Source organism: Thunnus albacares, chromosome 12 (genome assembly GCF_914725855.1).
Source record: "Thunnus albacares chromosome 12, fThuAlb1.1, whole genome shotgun sequence".
Lineage (NCBI taxonomy): Eukaryota > Metazoa > Chordata > Actinopteri > Scombriformes > Scombridae > Thunnus > Thunnus albacares.
In genome coordinates, this window is record NC_058117.1 from 21,595,488 (window position 1) to 21,616,157 (window position 20,670).

A 20,670-nucleotide genomic window follows, 5' to 3' on the forward strand; every position below is an offset into this window, starting at 1 on the left:
GATACAGTAGTCAAGACGGGTCAGTATAAAAACATGGATTAACATTTCCATCTCTACTTGAGACACATTAGGCCTGATCTTTGCAATGTGTCCCAGCTGGAAAAAACAAGAGTGAATCAGACCCTTGACATGTTGGACCAGAGTCAGATCCTGGTCCAAAGTGATGATTAGATTTCTTACGGAGGATTTAACCAATGAGATAAGAGACCCAGGGACAAAACTATAGGAAATAAGGCTCTTTTTCTTTCTGTACTGGATGAAACTTTTCAGAGCCTACAACTGATGTCACAGCATAGTTATTTGTCCTGAAAAATAGTGAAAATGCTCCTTATTTGACAGTCATTTAACATTTACAATCCCAACTGTTCGAATGCAGCCCCTCTTCCCATTCCATTAAACCTCTCCTCATTAGATTCAGTTCAATACCGCACGTGCTGAGATGATCACTGAGGCGTTGATTGGATTATACTCGTAACATGAACATGCAGCTTATGCATGATGAATGCTAGACAATCCCTGTGTTTAGTCTGGGCAGCAGAGGTTGACCTGAGTGACGAGTAGCAGACAGTGTGTCTGTGCAAACCTTCTGGCCTTGTGTCTGTCTAGTGTCATGGCCACTGTCTGGGTCAGTATGTAGCCAGTTCAAAGGGCCACAGTAACACAAGCTACCCTGTGTGTTCATATCTTTTAGCTTTTGACAAAGTAGCCTAAAGTATAGGTTCACAATGTTTCAAGTCTGTCTTTATAACAAAATAGCAGTAATAATTTTTCTTGTTCATACTGACCATGAGATCCCTTCATAATGCACTTACGATGTAAGTGAAAGTTTATCTGATGCTAATATGTCCAAATCAGTCAAATCAAGTAGATAGCTTTCAACATTACAGTCTTTTTAGTGCCAAATTCCCTCTGTTATTATTCTTCCACCGCAGCTCAACAGGGAAACACTGTCTGATGAAACACAAAGAGGTCATTTGAAACTAAAAAGACTGTAAATGTGGCAGATATCCACTTTATTTGACTAACTCAGATGACTGAAGCCTCATATTAGCTTCAGGTAAAAATTTTAAATACTTTTTTCCTCAAAACAAGGATTTTGTCCCTCTTCACTTACATTGTAAACGCATTTAAAGGGGACATTTTAATGGCCAGAACAAACTGGAGGAAAGATTACAGCGAGCAAAAATTGTTTCAGTGTTCATATGGCCACCTGACTGTTGTTTTAAAACAGACTTGAAAAATTGTTAACTTATCTAAATGATGAGAATTTGAATTATTTCAGACCAGTGCAGCAACACAATACATCTGACAAAGTAGAATAAATAATTGGCTAATGCTGTTGAGAGGGAACTGAACCACTCTTACTTCCATTATAACCTTGTCCCAGCCCCTTGACCCCGAACAATAATGATGGTCGCATTGTAAAGGTAATCCTATCAGTGTCCTTTACAGGCACCTGCATCCGGCTGGAGATTCATGTCTAGGGGTTAAAGTAGCCTCTGTAAAGCCTGTCTGTTGTCTTGTCTGTGTGGGAGGAGTCCAACACTCAGGGATTACAGGGTGACATATTCTGGATTATGCACCAGGAGACAATACCGTAGCAGAGGGACAGAGCTGGGGACAAAGAGCAGTGGCACTACAGCAGCATCTGGACACGCAGTTGGCTTTCTGAGGAATATTTTCCTGATGCATACAGATGCTTTTGAATTCACATCATGCAGCTCATGTCTTTTCAGGTTACTTTTTTCCTTCAGTTTTTGGTTTGTGGAAATTAGTTTTCTCTGTAATTTACCACCTTTTTGTCTTTTAAACTTCTCAAGAACTCATATAACAAAGAAAAACAGAGTTTCTTCCAGTGCCTGGGATAGGAATCATGTATTTGAACAACAGAAATAATGCCATCAACACAGAAAGGAGTAAGAAGAACGTAAAAGGGAAAACATGTGAGTACAGACGCAGAGCTAAATTGAAATGTTAGCATTTAATGATTTGGATAGACTTTGGTTAAACATATTATGATGCTGTAAATATTTAAATACATAAACATTCCTGTTGCATCCCAAAGTTTAACACCAGTCTGATTCTTCTTTCCTTCTCAGGGGCTCAGCTGAAATCAACTCCACATCAGGAATTCATCACCCTGACTTCTCCAAAAGTTAGGGAAAGGAATAAAAATGTGGAGACAAAGGAGAACATGACGGAGGAGCAGGAGGCGATGCAGCGTACCACGTTTGGGAAGGCCCTCTATGATCTGAGCCATTCAGAGAAGGTGATGAATGATCTGATATTTGGACGGCGGGTTGGGCTCTACGAGCTGAGAGGGGAGATCGGCTCCGGCAACTTCTCCCAGGTTAGATTGGGAATACATGACCTGACCAAAGGTGAGATATTCCATGCTTTGCCTTTTACCCCCATTTTCACAGCAACAGTAAGCAGGCAGAACACAGGCTGTAAATGGACAGTTGATGCTCTTTTTTAGTTATACGACTTATTGAAATTGATCACAGAAAATGTGTGATCAGTGTTTACTAACATAAATATATCAATCTAGTTGGTTTCAAGGCCTGTACAAGAGTTATTGCCATAAATGTTCCAAAGAAATGTTACGTTGTCCAGAAAAGGTCACACCCCTTTATATCCCTCCCCAGTAAAACATCTGAAGCACCACTGCTGTTTCAGTTTGGGACTCCCCCAATACCTCCCACTTTTTAGAACAATTACTTCTTAAGTTTGAGGAATAATGCTGGATATAGTTTCTATTTTTCTAACTGTCAAAAAATCCCACAAAGAGACCAAAACCAGCAGTGCATTAATTCATCTCTAAACACTTTCAGACTTTCCCAGCATCTCTGTGACTCTCAAACCTTTGTTCGTACTACCCACCTCCCTACTACTACTTAAGATATGTTTAAAAATGGGTCAGAAATATATACTTTCATATTAAGGGAAACTTAATAATTTCCTCAAACAGCTGGGCACTGCAGTTTTTGGCAAACATTTCTCAAAAAGGAGTATTTGTGTTTATTGGGAACTTCAGTGAGTATTTCCAGCAGCAGGATGATTCATGTAGGATTGACTAAAAATAAACTGCAGTGCTCATGTTCATATTCATGAAGGAAGATGTCATCCAGTGTAACTGTGATTTTAATGTGTGTTTAAAAACATTTTACACAAAAATTGAGTTGTATGGGAATATGATATAGCAGGCCTTTGCTACAGAAATAATACCTGTTGGATGAGTTCATTTTTATCTTTATGTTTTTATCTTTTCATTGGATTTGTTGACAATAATAATAATAATAATAATAATAATAATAATAATAATAATAATAATAATAATAATAATAATAATATTAATAATAATAATAATAAAACATTATCATCAGATGTATTCAAAATGCAAATGTATTAATGTGCTATAAAAAATGTAATAACTGTCAAACAACACTATTTATGTACACTACTACTTACTCTGAAACAATAATCTAAACATGAAAGGATCACTCTGGCACAGAATTGTAAGCATGAAAATATAGAAGGACATAAATCATTCACAACTTAGGAATAAGATGTGTTTAATTCTTGATGACTCATTGCCCATATCTGTCTCGCCCTGATAGAGAGAGTGGCAGTTAAAATCCTGGATAAGGTGCGTCTGAACAAGCAATCACAGGCACTTTTTGCCTCTGAAATATCTTGCATGGAGAAGCTTGCCCACCCCAACATAGTGCGTCTGTATGAGGTGGTGGAGACGTTCAAGAGGCTCTATCTGGTGATGGAGTATGCCAGTGGGGGAGAGCTGTTCTGTCGGATCAGCACCAGGGGGCGCCTCTCTGACCTGGAGAGCAAGCTTGTGTTTTCTCAGGTCTTGTCTGCAGTCAAACACATGGTAAGTCAGCAGTAGCCTTCAGGTAAACACAGTGAGAAAAATCAAAGAAGTGATACCTAGCACAGTAAAATGATAACACATCATTTAATAATACTTTTTATTTTTTGTATCTAATATTTTAGAGCTGTTGTGTAATGAATCCAGGCAATGATAACACTTAAGAATACAGCTTTTCAGTTGGCTTTGCTTTTTAAAGTTCTCGTACCTTAAACCAGTTGTGCAGGAGATCTTTTTAACTTTCTAATTCCTCTTTAAACATTTACCTCCTTTCTCTTTTCCCAGCATGATAGTAATATCGTCCACAGGGACCTGAAGGCAGAGAATGTCTTCTACACCAGCACCTACTGCATTAAAGTGGGTGACTTTGGTTTCAGCACATTCTGCTGCCAACCTAACGATGTCCTTCACACTTCCTGTGGCTCTCCACCTTACGCAGCCCCCGAGCTGTTCAAAGAGAAAGGCTACATCGGTCAATATGCAGATATTTGGGCTCTGGGTATCTTACTTTACTTCATGGTGACTGCCACTATGCCATTCAAAGCTACCAACACAGGCAGGCTTAAGTGTTGTATCCTGCAGGGTTCCTATGCCATTCCCTCTTATGTACCCGCATCCTGCCAGGAGATCATTAAAGGCCTCCTGAGGCCCGTGCCTGTGGATCGCCTCACTGTGAAACAGATCATGGCCAGTGACTGGATGAGAGGCATTGAGTACCCTCAGGCCTACCCTACTTGTAGCACTACACCCTCCCACCTGGCCGAGCCCTCCTACAACCTCAGCTCAGATGAACTAAATGTTAAGGCAGCTTTGGAGGATCTTGGTATCACAAAGGTCCATCTCATCAACAATGGCCTAGATTTGAGAAGCCCCGTTACTGGGGCTTACCGGATTTTGTTACATCGCATCCAGAAGAGAAGGTCTGTGGAAGCTGTGGGCTACAACCAGACGTGCACCAAAGAGTCTCAGAACAGACTCAGATGGAGAGCAGGCTCAGATGGCCTGCTGAATAAACGCCACTCTGTGGTCTGTATCATTATGTAGTTTTTTTCTTAACAGAATTAGATCATATATTTTTGCCTTCTTTCCGAGAATTAAATGAGAACATTGGTGCAACTGTCAGACATGAGATTTATATTGGTCTCCTCATCCAACTCTTAGAATAAACAAAGCAAATAAGCATTTGCAAAATGTCAAACTGTAATGTCAAACAAAATGTAAATTATTCCTTTAATAGTATTCCTATTGTTGTAGCAAAGCTAAAAAGGGCAGACCTTGGCTTCAGATTTGACTTTGTCTATGAATACATGCTCTCATATTACTGGAAGTCACTGTGGATAAAAGTATAGACCTAGTGGCAGATTCTGTGACCAGACTTGGCACTCTTCTGTCCACTAGCATAACATCTAAAGTTTTTATACTGTGAGCTACATTTAAACTAACTGAGCATGAAAGAAATTTCACATGGGGGCTGAAAAAGAAGAAATGATCCCTCTTCCAGTAAGGCAACAGGAACATGACAATAACAAAACCACATCCATTTTTTTTAAATAAATGAGTGAAATGTCAAAGAAAAGTGAGCAATAGCAACGGCCAGAAAGGATCGATTTCATTTCATTTTTCTTTCCAGATCCAGATTTCTTTGATATTCAAGAGCTTGGACTTATGAAACATTTCAATCACATTTCCATGACTTTTCCAGGTTAATAATGTGTTTTTGAGATACTGATATCCTTTTCTTCTTTGTTATTTATACTCCATAATAATTTTTCGATGAGAAACAGGAAAAAACTTAATAATAGACTTATTAATAGAAATAATCAAACAAATAAATTAGCAGGCCAATAGGTTACAGGCTATTTGTTTAAAAAGGAAAGACAGGGTTAACAACGTGGGCTTAACAATGTGTAACTGCCCCAGAAATTACATACTGACCTTATATTTAAAGGAGGATGAGGAGTCAGTAAATGATGAAATTAGGTTGTTTTTTTATTTCTGTAAAACTAAAAGGGACTCTCTATTTCTGAACTTTCAACTCTTGTATCTCCTTGTGTTTCATACTGTGTGTATCTTTCATTATATTAAAATAGTTGAAACAGTATGTGTATTTGTGTAATTGTAGTGATATTTATTTTTAAAGCATCTCAAGAGGCTTCCTGAATCAGTTCACAGATTTCACTTAGCCTGCAATAGAAAATTGACCTTTACTGATAAAGAATAGACAATTACTAAATCACTACATTTATGGTGCTGCAAAATTGATCTGTCATATATTTAAATAATGTTGACAGGCAAACAATAATTTACAATCATGAGAGCATATTTCACTGCTTGTGGTGCAAGAAGGTAGCTGTTATGACAGCTTTTTGGTCAAATGTGAACGGTACAAAGTATTATGGCAATAAATATAATGTCATTATCAAATTACTTTGTGGTATGCCGTGTTTTATGACTGCTTTCATCTTTCTGTTTCATTTCCCATCGCACACTCTGAAAGGAGTTATGATTTATGATTCCAGCACGTGTGTTAGAACTTGCACAAGACTTCTGTTAACATGAATCTCAAAGGTTTTTTTTTTTTTTAAGGTGGCAGAGATACAAAAATAGGGAACAAGTCTGTGCTCTGCACTTTTAATGTTTTCATTTCTGTTTTTAGCTATGCTAGCAGCATGACTCTAGGGATAATGATGTTGGTCCACCACTTTGGTCTAGACTGAAATAACTCAACAATTATTGGATGGATTGCCATGAAATCTTGTGAAAGCGTTCATGTTCCCCAGAAGATGAATTGTACTTACTTTGGTGATCACCTGACTTTTCCTCTTGCAGTTGTTATTTGTGGTTCAGAGTGAACTATCTTAACAACTATTGGGTAAACTGTCATTAAATGTCCTACAGATATTCAAACTCCTTAGAGGATACATTCTCATGACTTTGGTGATCCTCTGACTTTTCCTTTAGTGTCACATTTTTCACTTATTTGATTAAATATCCCAACATCTACTTCATGGATTGGCACACAATATTGTACAGAATTTCATGGTTCCCAGACGATGTGTCCTAATGACTTTGGTGATTCCTTGACTTTTCCTTTAGCGCCACCTGCAGGTTGATACTTTTGGATGTTATTGAAATATCTCCACAACTACTGGATGGATTGCCATTAAATTTAGTGCAGACATTCATGGTCCCCACAGGATGAATTGTACTAAGTTTGATCTTTCATCAATATCTGGTTAAAATTTCAGTTCATCCAATACTTTGGTTTATAACCAAATACAAACAAAACCTACGACTTCCTCAGCTGTACTTTGCGTTAAGCGTTATTTAGCAAATGCTAGCATGCTAACATGCTAAACTAAGATGGTGAAAATGGTAAACATTATACCTGCCTAAAATCTGCATGATGTTTGGAGTTTGGACACACTTGAAGGTGTGTCCAAACTGTTTAATAAGATTATACGCTGATGAGGAAGAAAGAAAGCAGCCTAGTAATAAGGAAACCTCAGACCAGATTGTGCAAACATTATAGGGAGCTCAGCCTTAAGATAAATATTTAGACTGTTATTGCTATATGCTACACATTTCTGAACTTTGCCTCACACCATACAATTTTCAGGAAGCTTATTTTCCACAACTCTTCATAAGTTTTTAAGAAAAGAAAGCGGGTGTCCCTCATCCTCAGAGACTGCGTAAAAACTGTCAAAGATCAAATAACATGTATAATAAACTATCAAAGAATGGATAAAAACATTTATGTGTACATAATCTTGTCCTTTTAAATGACACAGAGCTGGAGGTGATTAACAGATTTATTGTAATAATATTTTGTGGAGATGCATATTACAAACCTTTACAGAAATGTATTAAAAGACAGACATTTCATCAATTTAGAAATTAAGATTTCTCCTTTTCTATGACACACATATCATTCAGTCATTTACATTCAACAATTTATGTTTGCAGTTATACAACTATTTGATAGATATCACATGGACACATGCAAGAAATACTCTAAATATTATATTTATGCATAATTATCTTTTACACTCCATCACCATTTAGATAATTAAACAGCGTAATTATTGTCTTAAAAAGCAAGAAAATGGGCACAAATATTCTCATTGTAGCAGCCATACTATTAAAGGCACTTTAATGTGTGGTGGCTGGTCAGCATCAGCTGTTCCACCCTAAACAAACAATGTCATTATTGTGATAAAGCAGAATGAAAGCAAAAGCAATGCTAAAAGATTTCCTTGGCAAACTTCCTTGATTGCCTTCCAGAAGGATGCGCTAACTTCCCCATAAAACCTCTTGATACTTAATGATAAGATATTACAGAGATATTACAATCACCCTCAGCTTTTCTGTCCTTGTGGAAGGTGCTGTGAAGAACAAAGACATCCGTTTGAACATCACTTTACACTTATTAATTTGAATTTATATGCTCAGGCCAAAAACTGTCTTCAGTAATCACCTTGTTGTGGAGTTTTTTGTTGTCAATTCTCTTCATCAGTTCTCTCACCCATGTATCCTTTGGGTTTGCGCAAATCATACGGCCCTTCCTCATTTTGAAGCTAAAGAATAAGTGATGCAAACAAATATTAATTTTCAATAGCAATAACAGAAAATGTTTCTAAATAGAAACATTAAGACTTCGGGAAGACTTTTATTGTCTTTTATTGCATGTGTACTTACATTATTGCAGGGATGTTGCAACCTCCATCTGCTTTCTGTTCTCTGTATTGCAATGCATGTTTCTGGGTGCCTTTGGTCAAACTGCTCACATACTTTAGACAACAGTCATCATAGGAAACTGAAGGATCAGAAATCCAGTACAGTACAGTCAGACATATACGTTCCAGTGCCACCACAGTATGTATGATATAATTTATACAGTATTCAAAGTTAATTAAAATAACTCTGCTAATAAAAGGCAATTCATGCAATCAGGGAATGCTGAAGTTCCTCAAGGCCACATCCTCCCAAGCAGGTACTTAGCCAATAAAGAAGCCTCATAGACCCTCATTTTATCTCTGCTGTGTGTTCACAGCTTTGTATTACATGCTGCCTATGTGACACTAATGCCAGATACAGTGCTTTACTATGTCTTACCTTGTGCCAATGCAAGACAGAGACCGGATAGGATCAGCAAAAAGAACAACGTGTTGAACCTCATGGTGCAGTAGGTATAGTTGCAGCTCTGAAAAAAAAAGATGGATGCAAAAAATAAGAAAGTTTACCTGCAATCAGCCTTATCGCGATGTGATTATTGTGCTTCAGTTCCTCCCACGCCTTCCCTATTCACACATGAAAGTCTGAACTTTGAACAAATATTTTATGGTGACTTCATTTGTTATCTATATGCATTCTTGAATGAATCTCAGTCTCTTTTACATTGCGGACCATTTTTGCACTTGTTGAATCAAGCTATCATGGTTCTAAAACATTAAAACATTTGTTTGTTGATGTTCACAGATGTTTGCTGTATTTCTGCTTTCTTGGTCTTTTGGTAAAGAACCAAAATTCATTTCATTGAGTAACGGGGGATTATATTATCCTCACAGTTCATAACGCCCTCGTTAAGTCTCCTTTATATTGCTGATAATAGTGACAGCCTAGAGTCTCTGCATTGTGTTGTGATGATGATAATGGCAGACTAATGGCTGACAGTTAGTAGACGACTCCAACGAAGACACACAGACAGCTATGATGTCGATTCAATGATAACTGGTTCTTGCTTACAAGCACTTCGGGATCTGGGGGATACAAGCCCGGTCTCAGTAAAACTATTTAATATAAAAAAAATCATAATCAAAGGAAACTTACAATACTAATAAATGATTTCTGTGACAAAGCTTAATAGCCGTTAAATAACAAATTACAGGGCCAACGGTCTAACCTTGACCAGGATCAAAGACTTACTATATTACAAATTACATAAAAGACACTATTCATACAGATGAATCAGTTCACATAGATAATCACGCTGAATGTCAATATAGTTACAATTAGTAATAAAGTCTCTCTCAGATCAGCTATACATTAATATTTACAGGTTTCCATTTAACAGTCACACACTCACCTGGGGGATACAAGCCCGGTCTGACTTGTTCCCCTGGTGATGGGCTTTATAGCCGCATCGTTACCTTGGATACTGTGTAGCCTAATATTAAATATGAAATATAAGATAACAGCATAAAAATATGCAAATAATACAAATATGTACACCTTGAAACTATTGAATAAAGGTAAAATTACTGACAAAATTAAATTCTATATTACAAGACTTTTTATTAGACAAAATGACCATTTAAAGCTCAAATGATGTATTTAATGCTTTTATACAATTGCTGTTTGCTGATGCAAATAAACAATAATTTAAAAAAATCAAAATGTTCACTGAGTCCTTGCTCTATACTTGAACAATCTGTCTGAGTTAAAGCATATAATTGTAACCCTTAACATCATGAAAATGACCCTTTTGGCTAAAACAGGCACATTTATATGGATGCCATACATGTGCATAAAATTAATGTGAATTAATGTGTCCTGTCATTGATAAAGGAAAATAAAAGAAAGTGTTACCAGTTAAATAAATCTTGTTCTGATGGAATATCATGGCCATTACAAAGCAGCATTTATGTCTTTAAAAGACAAATTATTGAGGAAACCTCAAGTAAAAACAGAGTACTGTGTCATTACAAGTTACTCACCTCTGCTCCAGACGTATAGTGAAGCTCTCTTCTTGTGTCTGTCAACCTTTGCAGGCGAGGCGCTCTTATAAAGCAAGGTCTGCAATGGCTGCAATTAATTATGCAACAGAGTCATTGCCATAAAAGTTTCGAAGAAATGCTACATTGGTCAGATAAAGGTCAACCTCTTTATATAACAACTCCCCCCCCCAGTAATATATTTGAAGCACCACAGCTGTTTCAGCTTGAGATCCCTCAAGTGTCTCCCAGCTTGATCTCATGGTCTTCTCAAATAATTTTGCTTTCAGTTTGACATGCTTGTATTGTTGTTTTCCGGTTGACATTGTGGGTGTAAGTGACATGCTTTTGTGTGTAGCTTTGTATTTTGTCATTGTGTTCTGTGTGTTTTTTGCTTTGTACTGTTTGTTGTTGTGCTGTTGTATGTTTTGATTGTGGGGGACTACAGATGTAAATTAGCTTTGCGCTAACTCTGGTGCAGTGCGTCACTTATGTTAAAATCTGTACACTGTCCCGATAAATAAACACAATACAATTTTTAATGCGATTACTTCTTAAGTTTAGGGAATAAGATATGGATAGTCCATATCAGACCAGACCAGACTTCCCCAGCATCTCTGTGGCTCTCAAACCTTTGTTCCTACTGAAGATATTTTTAAAAATGGGTCCAAAATATATACTTTCATATTTAAGAAAAACTAAATTACTTCCTAAAACAGCTGAGCACTGTAGTCTTTAGCTATACACTACTTATATACAGTAATACTTACTCTGAAACAATAATCTAAACATAAAAGGATCACTCTGATATAGGATTGTAAGGATCAAAATATAGAAGGACATAAATCATTCACAATCATTCACAAGTATGATAGTTGATGCATTTAGCTCCAAGCACCACTGTACAGTTTCACAGAGCTGCTATCATGGCTGTAGCCTCTTAGTCTTGTTTAAAGCTTCCTGTCACATTTGATAGCTTTTTTTTCTTCGTGTCCTAATCTGTACTCAAACACCCTTGTAATTCATCATTTGTCTCAGTGTAAAGCGATTTTTCCACATATTGTTTTCCGGTTTCATACTTTCCTTTGATGGTTTTCCCCTTTGATAAAAGAAAGGTTAAGTTTCTGCTCACAATGCCAATCAGCCATTTCTTTTTGCCCCGGCATGCAAAGTGAAGAGCGCAGCACATTTGCCAGCATTGCTGTGATATAAACAAGAAGAAACAAAGCCTCAGCACTGCAATCTTCTTCAAGTTGCAACCCAATTCTTTGACCTCAAAGGTGGTGCATCTTTATTAGTCATACAGACTGTTTCTTTCAGGATTTTTGCCTTTATTTGACAGACAGTGTAGACAGGAAACTAGTCTACACCGTCTGTCAGAGGGGTATGACACATAGCACAAGTCCCCCGGCCAGGAGTCAAGCCGTGACCGTTGTGGTTGTGTGGTATGCACCTTAACCATTAGCCCACCAGGGCGCCCTGATACTCAATGCAATTTTGGATGTCCATCAATAATGTATATGCCATTAATGTAAAGGTAATTATTATATATTTGTCAGGTTATCTATCACCATTGCCTTGGGGCTAAGTTGGCAGTCTATTCAAACACATACTTCAACTGTGTACACAGAAGATTCTCTGGTTTTAAACGTTGATTGCCTTATACTTTCACACTTTTTTGTCAATAATCACATAACTCTTACCTTTTTGTCACATGTACTTTAGCTCAGAGGACATGTTCCTTTAATTAGCAGACATCAGATAATTAGGTCATCAGATAGCAGTGCCCCTATTGTTTGATAACGTTGCTATTGAGGCATATTTTAACACAGGGTTTGCGGTGCAGCGCCTCTGCCAGGCACCAATTTGTGGAAGTCATCAATCTCCAAAGACAACACTGTCAAACACACTGCGTTCCTCACAGTAAGATTTCATCAGCTGCATGTCTCAGCAGTTTCTGTGAATACCAGTGAAAATGAGACATTAAAGTACATAGATCATTGAGTAAATCCAGCACCATATCAGATCAGATACTGTTGGTTGTAAATCAGCATATCGCATCGGACTCACTGGTGTTTTATATATGTCCGCTCTCTCCCTGAAGGTATTTCAATCTGCAGTTTAAAGCGGAACATTTGAATCTTGTGATTTTGCTGATTTAGTTACATATAATTAGCTTTGCATTCTGTGTAATGGAAATTAACTGCAGACAAAATCCTGGAGGCTGTAAAATTTACAGTTACATTGTATGACAGGAAACATACAGAAGCCAATAACGACCATGCTCGCAATTTTTTATTGTGCCGTTATCTCATGGTAATGTGATCATCAACCCATCATCACGGGTAGACAAAAGGTCATTTACTCTTGTGAGTCATACAAGTAAGATCAGGAGTGCCGTATCAGTATGTATAGATGCCATCTTGACAACTGTAGCAGTTGATTTAAGCTGAAAATGTCAGATCAAGGAGTACCCATTATTATTAACAGCACCTTCATTTAAGTCCAGATGAAACGGCATTTCGGGGATATCTAACTTCCGTATCATGACATATTTCCGAGTGAAACAGGATAGACAGGCGGGACATAACATTAGGAGGACTTTGATTTGAACGTTGAAAAGTGGGCTCTGTGCTGCTAAAAGTTGATGGATGGGTGGACGTCATGATATCATTGTTTGAAATTGGTTGGTTCAAGCCTACGTAAGCACACGTCATATTTTGTTTTACAGGAAGAAAACATGATTGGATTTTAATATAACAATACAAAGAAATTGATTTTTTTGTACTTTTTTTGTCATATATTAAATTAAATAGTTGCACAATACAACCAGGGACGTGATCTAAAAGGGTTAAAAAGGCATTTTTCATTTCATCTCGACTTTAAGACATCTGTGTCGTGGCCAAATGGCAAGTTGACTCCTGCTCATAATATGATGGGATGTTTCATTTAGGAGAGGTACCAAACAATACCTTTCAAGCATTTTTATTTTATTAGACTTAATGAGAGAAACAAAAGTGGGGTGGAGAGAGGGAAAAAGAGCTAACATGTGACAGATTTGAACCCATGTCCTTGAGAGGCAGGAATGAAGAAATGAGAATGAGCTCCACCCGTGATAAATGTCATAATAAATTATCTCTCGTTATCTTGAGAAATCGGCCTTTTGTTTTCTTGAGATAACAAGATAATTTAACTTGTGAACTTCAGATAAGGGCATTAAAAAATAACTGCACGCCCATTTTCATCTTTAATACAAAAGGATAAAACAGGAATATAGCAATAAATAAATTAAATATTCATTGACACATTTTCTTTATCAGCTTATTCTGTTTAAGGTCATGGGAAAGTGATAGAGATTGTGCATTTGCCAAGAAGCAGGGAAACAAAAGAAAGCAACACAAAATTTCAATACAACAGCATGAAAATGTATGATTGTATAGATAAAAGGCATAAAAATATCATCTTAAAAGGGAAATAATGTGCGAAACTATGGCATGAAACATGTGAAAAGCAGGCCAAATTTATGCTAAATGTTTAGTAAATCCGTATACATGAATATGTGGAAGCATTACGGTAAATAGTGAATGTGTCACTGCAGCAATTCACTGTTAATGACTGTCTAGATATCAAGAGTTCTGATTTGATTTCTTTTTATTGCACTCCAATAAAATCGGCACAAGTGAGTAGTTACACACCTGTTGTATTTAAGGTGTAGTACCAATCAAAACTCCAAATTGTTTAATGAGATTATCAGGCGATGAGAAAGAATGAAAGTAGTCTAGTAATAAGGAAACTCGAGACCAGATTGTGCAGACAATATAGGGCAACACATTCTCACTCCCAACTCGTCACATATCGAAACTTGGTCAGGACCCCGTGGCGTCACTTTTTAACACACAGGGTACCCCTTTAGCATTGTTTTTCAATGCGCACTATCAAGGTAGTCACTGTTAAAAAATAATTACATTTTATGGTGTGACAATGTGGTGGTTAAGGTCTGGTTAGGTTTAGGCACAACAACCACTTGGTTAGGGTTAGGGAAAGATCACGGTTTGAGTTAAAATAAAAAATAAAATAAAAATGTTAAGGTGGCCTCGAACCGTGCTGACTCTGTGCTGATTTCCAACTTTCTGCCAACAACAGTACATCCATCCACCGACCCCTCCACCTCATAATAAGAAAGTAAGTCAGCTTATAAAGATGTCATGTGTAGTACGTCACTTCAGAAATCTTGATATGATACGTATTGTTGAAATGTTAATATGCTCCGTATTACAGGTGTTGAAATGTATTCAACGTATCTGTGGTTTGCAGAAACCTACAATGCCAACATTTTATTCTGGCGACGAGGCTAAAATTTGTCACCTTATATAGATGTCATCGGTCTCATGGCGTCTATTTCAGACGAAGTGGGAGCTCAACAGAAGTCTATCGGACTACCCTGCACGTTAAAAAATTACGTTAAAGGGGTACCCAGTGTGTTAAGTGAGAGTGACAACAGGCTGTATAGGGAGCTCAGAATTAAGGAAAATACTGAGATTGTCATTGCTATATGCTTCACATTCCTGAACTGTGCCCCACGCCATACAATTTTCAGGAATCTTATTTTCGAACTCTCTTCATAATTTTTTAAGAAACGGAAGGGGGTGTCGCTCTTTTTTTTTTTTTTTTTTTTACATAATCTCACTTGTTTAAGAGGAGACTGCTTAAAAAGTGTTGACACATAGAATAAACTATCAAAGAATGGATAAAAACATTTATGTGTGCATAATCTTGTCCTTTTAAATGACACAGAGCCGGAGGTGATTGACAGATTTATTGTAATAATATTTTGTGGGAATGCATATTACAAACCTTTACAGAAATGTATTAAAAGACAGACATTTAAACAATTTAGAAATTTAGATTTCTCCCTTTCTATGACACACATATCATTCAGTTATTTAGATCATCACCATTTAGATAATTAAACAGCTTAATTATTGTCTCAAAAGGCAAGAAAATGGGCACAAATATTCTCATTGTAGCAGCCATACTATTAAAGGCACTTCAACGTGTGATGGCTGGTCAGCATCAGCTGTTCCACCCTAAACAATCATCTTGATAAAGCTCTTGATGTTTATCTTAGTTCAGAATGAAAGCAAAAGTAATGCTACAAGATTTCCTTGGCAAGCCTCCTTGATTGCCTTCCAGAGGGATGTCCTAACACCCCCATAAAACCTCTTGACACTTAATGATAAGATATTACAGAGGAGGGAGATATGAATGGGGGCCACCGTAGCTGGCAATCACCCTCAGCCTTGTGGATGGTGCTGTGAAGAACAAAGACATCCGTTTGAACATCACTTTACACTTATTAATTTGAATTTAAATGCTCAGGCCAAAAACTGTCTTCAGTAATCACCTTGTTGTGGAGTTTTTTGTTGTCAATTCTCTTCATCAGTTGTCTCACCCATGTATCCTTTGGGTTTGCGCAAATCATACGGCCCTTCCTCATTTTGAAGCTAAAGAATAAGTGATGCAAACAAATATTAATTTTCAATAGCAATAATAGAAAATGTTTCTAAATAGAAACATTAAGACTTCGGGAAGACTTTTATTGTCTTTTATTGCATGTGTACTTACATTATTGCAGGGATGTTGCAACCTCCATCTGCTTTCTGTTCTCTGTATTGCAATGCATGTTTCTGGGTGCCTTCGCTCAATCTTCTCACATACTTTAGACAACAGTCATCATAGGAAACTGAAGGATCAGAAATCCAGTACAGTACAGTCAGACATATACGTTCCAGTGCCACCACAGTATGTATGATATAATTTATACAGTATTCAAAGTTAATTAAAATAACTCTGCTAATAAAAGGCAATTCATGCAATCAGGGTATGCTGAAGTTCTTAAAGGCCATATCCTCCCAAGCAGGTACTTAGCCAATAAAGAAGCCTCATAGACCCTCATTTTATCTTTGCTGTGTGTTCACAGCTTTGTATTACATGCTGCCTATGTGACACTAATGCCAGATACAGTGCTTTACTATGTCTTACCTTGTGCCAATGCAAGACAGAGACCGGATAGGATCAGCAAAAAGAACAATGTGTTGAACCTCATGGTGCAGTAGGTATAGTTGCAGCTCTGAAAAAAAAGATGGACGCAAAGAATAAGAAAGTTTACCTGCAATCAGCCTTATCGCGATGTGATTATTGTGCTTCAGTTCCTCCCACGCCTTCCCTACTCACACATGAAAGTCTGAACTTTGTTTGTTATTTATATGCATTCTTGAACGAATCTCAGTGCGTTTTACATTGCAGACCATTTTTGCACTTGTTGAATCAAGCTATCATGCTTCTAAAACATTAAAACATTTGTTTGTTGATGTCCACAGATGTTTGCTGTATTTCTGCTTTCTTGGACTTTCTTGGTAAACAACCAAAATTCATTTCATTGCTGTTTGGTGATGCAAATAAACTAATGACCATACTAATACTAATGACAACACTAATGACCATTACAAAGCAGCATTTATTTCTATAAAGACAAATTATTGAGGAAACTCCAGGTAAAAACAGATAACATGTTACTGTGACATTACAGGTTACTCACCTCTAATGCTCCAGATGTATTGTGAAGCTCTCTTCTTGTGTCTGTCAACCTGTGCAGGCGCGGCACTCTTATAAAGCACTCATGGGCATTTTGCCAGGTTTCATGTTACTCACCTTTGCACCTCAGCTCATCTTTCTTTTTTCTTTTAACAGGACATTGATGGGTTTTTTGGGGGGGTGAAGGGTTGTTGTTTTTTTTAGCCTTTTCTCTCTAGATTAGTGTGTTACTGAATTTAAATATTAATTTTACCATGTTCCCCCCTATAGGAGTTTCATTGACAGAGAGCTGGGAATACTAAAACAAAAGTAAAACAAGTGCAATTAGAGCCAGAAATGTTGTGCAATGACAATTTGTAATAATCTTAGGAAACTGGGAAAAAAGGAACAACATGCATGTGTAGGAGTGAGGGGTAGCATTTCTTACAAATATCATATCTCTTAATCTACATTCTGATGCAGAAATACACAGGAAACAGACACGTTGCCCGGGGTAATTGGAGTCTGGCCTGTTACACTGACATGTAAATATTGAGAAATACTCAATATTTAGAGTGGAAGACACTCATACATAAGTTGTTCCCCCGAAAAGTTCTGCTGAGGAAATCTTTGTGCTTAATAACAACAAGTAACAAAAAGGATGGGATAACAGACTTGGACAGTTTAATTTTTTTCCTAAAAAGCTGTTGATCAAGTATTTGTATCTTGTTTGTCAAATAACGCCTTTCTCTTTCAATACAAACACATCATGCATGGCATCAACACCATGGAAAGAACTGTTCATGCACAAACAAATGTACATCCATACTGTATATCTAAATATACACCACATACTTGTATAACACATTATTACATATAGTTCCAAGTAATGTACTTACAAGGGATGTGCAGAGAGCCAAGTATTTGTATTTGTATTTGTTGAGGCAGCAAAATTATTTATATTTGTATTTGTATTCAAATAAAAGTGGAAAGAAGCTTAAAAATCCTGGTTTTGTTTTTACTACGCTTTTAATTTTAGAAAGTTAAAGATAAATAGATAGATAGAAAAATAAGTGTTAATGAATAAACTACCTTACGAAGAGGCTCCCACACCGGGTCTCGAACTCGAGTCTCCCAGATCATAGACGACTGCGCTGACTACTGAACTAAAACTTTTCTCATTGCCTCCTTGCAGACAGACCTATCTATACAGAGACAGCACACCGTATAATATGTAGAGAAGAACTTCAAAGGTCATTATTGCTTTGCACTTTTCATTTATTGCCTATTTTTTACAACTTAACTTTGTGAAAAAGAGAAAGGGAACAACAGGTTATGGAAAGTCCCTTGGGAGCACTTCACGTGTGCACTTCTGTTGATAGTCATAACAGCGGAGCAGTGGAGAGAGACTGAGATAGCGATGTAGCCAACCTGCGTGCTGGTATTTGACATGAGTTTTTTTTTCTTCCCTGAAAACAAATAATTTTTAAAATATTTGTATGAAACAAATATTTGTAAAAAATCCACTATTTGTGCCGACTAATGTATTGGGTACACCCGTAGTACTTACTAAAAGAAACAGGGAAACAAGCATTGCCAACATTTCCCAGTAGGCCCTCTTCCCCTTTTAACACATCTATTTTGACACATGTAGATAACTGAATCAACAGCCAAACACATGCATCTGAAGTGGTTCTAAAGGTAGTCAGGAATTAACTGTTTATACATTATTTAATATTACTAAAACAAAAGTCTATCAATGCATATGACTGAATCTGTATAATCAGAATTATCTGCAAATTTCAGCTTTGCTTGGAGAGAGAACATCAGAGAACATTATTTTCATGTTTATTTAGATAAAATAAAATAAAAAATCAGCCAGCAATAATAATTGATTTGTGTTAATTACATAGATATTTCAAAATTGCAGATAGTAACTTTTAATTGCAGGTTTATTGAGGGCCCTCTCCATGTTGGGGCCATAGGTAGTTAATTCCACTGGTAAATAATCAAAATGACGCCACTGCTGGCTGGTGTTACATCCAGTATAAGATGCAAGGAGACATCTTAAATATCTTTATTTAGAAAACTCTTCCACCTCCATAACTTTTGGAGTGTTTTTTGTTTGCTTGCTTGTTTCAAAAAAGATATAGAGCAGCATTTTGATTCAAAACCTCATTTTAATACACATCATACATACACAAATAACATGACAAATACTGTACACATGCAATATGACAATTGTCTTGAGATTTTCCAAACAAATCCACCCAAAAGGCACCACTGACTGAATTACACTTTCAGTCTGAAAAGTTGCTCTGAAAGCATATTTGAGCTTCATTTGATAATATGAAGCATGACTGCCATGCATACACATAAATGACATCCGGCCTCTGTTTTATTTCATTTATTTTGCTCTTTATTTGTTAGGCACAATAGAAATGAATAATGTTGCCTTGCATATTGGATAGTCCTGCTTAGCGTAAAAAACAAAAAACAATTCCTATCACTTAGAGACTACTAAGTGCGGTATAAAGGTGAAGATGAAAGGTGTTTCTGTTGCTCATTTACTTGTAATTGTCTGCTGAAATCCCCAACTGATGTCACAGACAGTTTTATCAGGCCATAAAGACTGTATCTCAGGATCAATATAGCTTGGCTGACCTGTACAGAATCAAATAAAGGTCATAAATATTTTGAACTTGTGAAATGGTTTATGAATGTTTGATAAAGTTTTGCAGCTGTGGCAATGTTTGTATTTCTCATTTTGACCCCTGGACAGGAAAGCCTTTGCACTTTTTAAGCCATTAATGAAAAAGTAATGACTTATATGTCAACATTGGTGGTCAATATAATGATTGATTGGCTTAGAGTAAGCCTCTTTCACACATAGTGTCTGTTAATTACTAGGATAACCTTTCAGGCACGGCTAGTGATTTTCACCATTCACATATGCAGCTACATTCAGGAGAATCTCCATCCTGCGCCTTTTCACACACGCCATGGCAATGCCGGAATAGATGGGGCAAGTCCAGCAGATGGCGGTAATGCAACACTTACGTGGATGCCAACCACCATAAACCTCAGCAGAAGAAGAAGGCGAAACTCACAAAACTCAGATCAAACTTTCAAACTAGGCAGTCCCGATCAAATATGAATCAAGATTATGTTACTGCATTGCCTATTTCTCACCTCAAGTGTTTGCTGAAACATATTTTAATGTACTGTTTAGCCGTAAAATGAGAAAGTTTGTGACACGGTCACCATGTTGAAAACACAAGCCAAAATCAAGCACTGCCCATCATGCAGTATGCCACTCATACATCAAGTCTTGAGGTGAGAAATTTGCATATAGATTTCCCGGAATATCCATCCCTGCTCCCATTCACACATGACCCCATGCAGGAAATGTTCCTGAACATTACAGGGATAGACTGCATGTGTTAAAGGGGCTTTAACACATGCAGCTAATGAACAGCTAAATCAACTTGTAGCATT

General features: G+C 37.0%; 3 protein-coding genes across 3 annotated transcripts; 1 reads left to right on the plus strand and 2 right to left on the minus strand.

Annotated features, from left to right (window-relative positions):
- The first annotated feature begins 1,029 nt into the window (after positions 1–1,029).
- LOC122993804 (serine/threonine-protein kinase NIM1) lies at positions 1,030–6,313 on the plus strand. Its single transcript, XM_044368252.1, has 4 exons — positions 1,030–1,943; positions 2,100–2,381; positions 3,621–3,889; positions 4,172–6,313. The coding sequence occupies exons 1-4, from the start codon at positions 1,874–1,876 to the stop codon at positions 4,928–4,930; spliced, it is 1,380 nt and encodes a 459-aa protein (XP_044224187.1). The 5' UTR covers positions 1,030–1,873; the 3' UTR covers positions 4,931–6,313.
- Positions 6,314–7,684: 1,371 nt separating this feature from the next.
- Positions 7,685–10,677, minus strand: LOC122993145 (C-C motif chemokine 21a-like). Its single transcript, XM_044367038.1, has 5 exons — positions 10,603–10,677; positions 9,002–9,089; positions 8,585–8,702; positions 8,364–8,463; positions 7,685–8,271 (listed from the first exon to the last, which is right to left on the minus strand). The coding sequence occupies exons 2-5, from the start codon at positions 9,063–9,065 to the stop codon at positions 8,245–8,247; spliced, it is 309 nt and encodes a 102-aa protein (XP_044222973.1). The 5' UTR covers positions 9,066–9,089; positions 10,603–10,677; the 3' UTR covers positions 7,685–8,244.
- A 4,737-nt stretch (positions 10,678–15,414) lies between these two features.
- On the minus strand, positions 15,415–17,267 carry ccl25a (chemokine (C-C motif) ligand 25a). Its single transcript, XM_044368873.1, has 5 exons — positions 17,198–17,267; positions 16,642–16,729; positions 16,225–16,342; positions 16,004–16,103; positions 15,415–15,911 (listed from the first exon to the last, which is right to left on the minus strand). Exons 2-5 carry the CDS (start codon positions 16,703–16,705, stop codon positions 15,894–15,896), a joined length of 300 nt encoding a protein of 99 aa, XP_044224808.1. The 5' UTR covers positions 16,706–16,729; positions 17,198–17,267; the 3' UTR covers positions 15,415–15,893.
- Between the last annotated feature and the right edge of the window lie 3,403 nt (positions 17,268–20,670).